General features: G+C 38.2%; 1 protein-coding gene across 1 annotated transcript; it reads left to right on the top strand.

The window, feature by feature from the left end:
* Positions 1 to 888: 888 nt before the first annotated feature.
* LOC103129004 (olfactory receptor 1J4-like) lies at positions 889 to 1,824 on the top strand. Its single transcript, XM_007539948.1, has one exon. It carries the CDS (start codon positions 889 to 891, stop codon positions 1,822 to 1,824), a length of 936 nt encoding a protein of 311 aa, XP_007540010.1.
* Positions 1,825 to 2,644: the final 820 nt, after the last annotated feature.

Below are 2,644 nucleotides of genomic sequence, written 5' to 3'. Positions count from 1 at the left end.
TATCATGACTTCTGTTGTGGAGTCATCAAGTGGCACTTTGGCTACAGTGTTATGTTTCTCTGTTTTATGTAAAGTGCCATGTGGGTGGCAAAGGAAGGTTCTATCATGTGTCACCATCTGGTTTTGTGCATGTTATGCATTATAGTTTCATTGCCTTGGTTCCAGCCTCTGGGAAGTAGAAGAAGAGAATTGCTTTCTCCTGAGTGCTTGAATATCAAGTAAGAGTTATTTTCCTAGCCAGATACCAGAACCTGAGCAGTTCACATAGCTTTAGGTCTTGGTCAGGTTTTTCCTTAAGTACTGGTGAGTCTTTGTGGGTAGGTCAATCTCCTGATGACCCTGAGTACACAGATAGTACCACTTTTCTATCCACTGACCACATGTGCCTGCAGCCATGTGTGGCTAAGTGAGTTTATTTAAAAATCCCAGTTGTAATTTGGTGAATTTTCATTGATTTAACTATTTTTCAAGGAATTGATGTGAGGCCACTGCTTCTTCTTCTTCTAGCGTTTGCCCTTCTTCCGTAGCCAGTCAACAGCGTCAGGTAGAGCCTGATGTAAAGTTTCGAGACCTCCTTTGAATCTGTTGGCCACACCACAGGAAGACCTCAGAGCCAATTTTAAATACATATTTGTTGAATAAAGAATAAACATTATCTGATATTTCTGGAAATATTCTTATTTCTTTGGAAATATACTTGAATAATGTGACTGGTGTATCACTGAAGCTTCAGTGGGAAAGACTGATTCATGCATCAAAAATTATGAGAAAATAACAGAGGCATAGCTAAAATATGAACCATTACATTAAAAATACACTGACATAATGTTCTGACATCAAGATTTATACTTTTTATTTTCAACAATTTCCAGTAGTGACAAGAGCAATATGAATTTGAAGAACCAGACCAGTGTGTTCGAGTTCCTCCTTCTGGGGATCTCCATCCAACCAGAACAGGAGATTTTCTTCACCCTGTTCCTGATCATGTACCTGACCACAGTGCTGGGGAATCTGCTCATCATCCTGCTCATTAGGCTGGAATCTCACTTACACACCCCCATGTACTTCTTCCTCAGCCACTTGGCTTTCTCTGACATTACCCTTTCATCTGTTATAGTTCCCAAGATGCTCATGAACATGCATATGAGAAAACAGTCTATATCTTATGCAGGGTGCATTTCCCAGATGTATCTTTTTGTAATGTTTGGCTGTCTTGACAATTTTCTTCTTGCTGTAATGGCATATGACAGGTATGTGGCCATCTGCCAACCACTCCACTACACCATCAGCATGAGGCAGGAAATGTGTATCTTATTAGTTGCTTGTTCCTGGTTCTTCTGTTGTGCCCATGCTCTATTGCACACACTCCTCTTGATCCAAGTGTCCTTCTGTACCCACAATACCATCCCTAACTTTTTCTGTGACCTCACTGCTCTCCTGAAATTGAGCTGCTCAGACACCTCACTCAATGAGATGGTCATCTTCACTGAGGGAGGGATACTTTTCATTCTACCTTTGGGTACTATTTTAGGTTCTTATATTCGTATAGGAACCACAGTTCTGAGGATTCCCTCCACTAAGAGTGTTTTTAAAGTTTTTTCTACCTGTGGCTCACATCTTTTTGTGGTATCTTTATACTATGGAACAATTGCAGGTGTTTATTTTTTCTCCTCATTGGGGAATTCGATTGACAAAGACATAATTGCTTCTGTAATGTATACAATAGTTACTCCCATGTTGAACCCCTTTATATATAGTCTGAGGAACAGAGATATAAAACAGGCCCTAGAAATGTTTGTCCATAAGGCTCATATCTTTAAGTGACAACTCTAAGTCCTCTTGTTGAATTCATGATTACAGTGAGGTATATCTCCTAAAATTATTGTATGGTTCCATATAACTGAAAAAGGTTGTGCATTCTCCCCTTATGTACAGTGCTGTTGAATTATCAACTAGGTCAGTTTTGATACCTAGATAAATTTTGTTTTATCCTTATTCATTTTTCTGTTTTCCATCATTACATATGTTTATAAAACTTAAGAAAAAATACCAAATAACATTTGTAAGCTTTTCATTTCTTTGAGTCATGTTCATTTTGCCTATGTACTTATTCTATGTTATTAGAATACAGAATTAGCATCATGTTCTGCTCCTAGTGGTTGGCTGAAGGTAGCTCCTGTTGACTTCAAGTGTGATTGTGCATGTTTCTTTCCAGCTCCCTTGTAACATGTTGGAAAATTGAAACCAATTACAATGGGGAATTTATACTATGTAAGTTTGGAAATGCTGCAAATCAAGGTTCTGAATTTTATTCATGTATGTCACTTCCTTTATGAAAAGAAGTACAAATAAGACAAATGGTCAGTGAAGTAATTCACTTGGATAATGTGTTGCTTTGCCCTACATATAGCCACATTTCAAGCCTGATCTGCATTGTATTGTAGGAAGCCTTGGTACTGTGTTGTCTCTCTCTGTCTCTCTCTCTGACTATCTGACTTTCTCTAAAAATATATAAATAAGACAAGGACAAATATGAGAGATAGTTCACTAGATATGATGTATGCATTATCATGTGCTTTACCTTGATATGAGCCCCAGCAACATCTGGGAGTGCCGTGGCTTTAACATTACCAGGGGAAATTCT

The sequence above is a fragment of the Erinaceus europaeus genome, chromosome 10 (assembly GCF_950295315.1).
Source record: "Erinaceus europaeus chromosome 10, mEriEur2.1, whole genome shotgun sequence".
In the NCBI taxonomy this organism is placed as follows: Eukaryota; Metazoa; Chordata; class Mammalia; order Eulipotyphla; family Erinaceidae; genus Erinaceus; species Erinaceus europaeus.
The sequence above is the reverse complement of the archived record's forward strand: the minus strand, read 5'-3'. Positions and strand labels throughout refer to the sequence as shown.

Coding starts and splice junctions, on each gene's coding strand:
- LOC103129004 (XM_007539948.1), top strand. CDS start 889: ATGAATTTGAAGAACCAGACCAGTGTGTTCGAGTTCCTCCTTCTGGGG.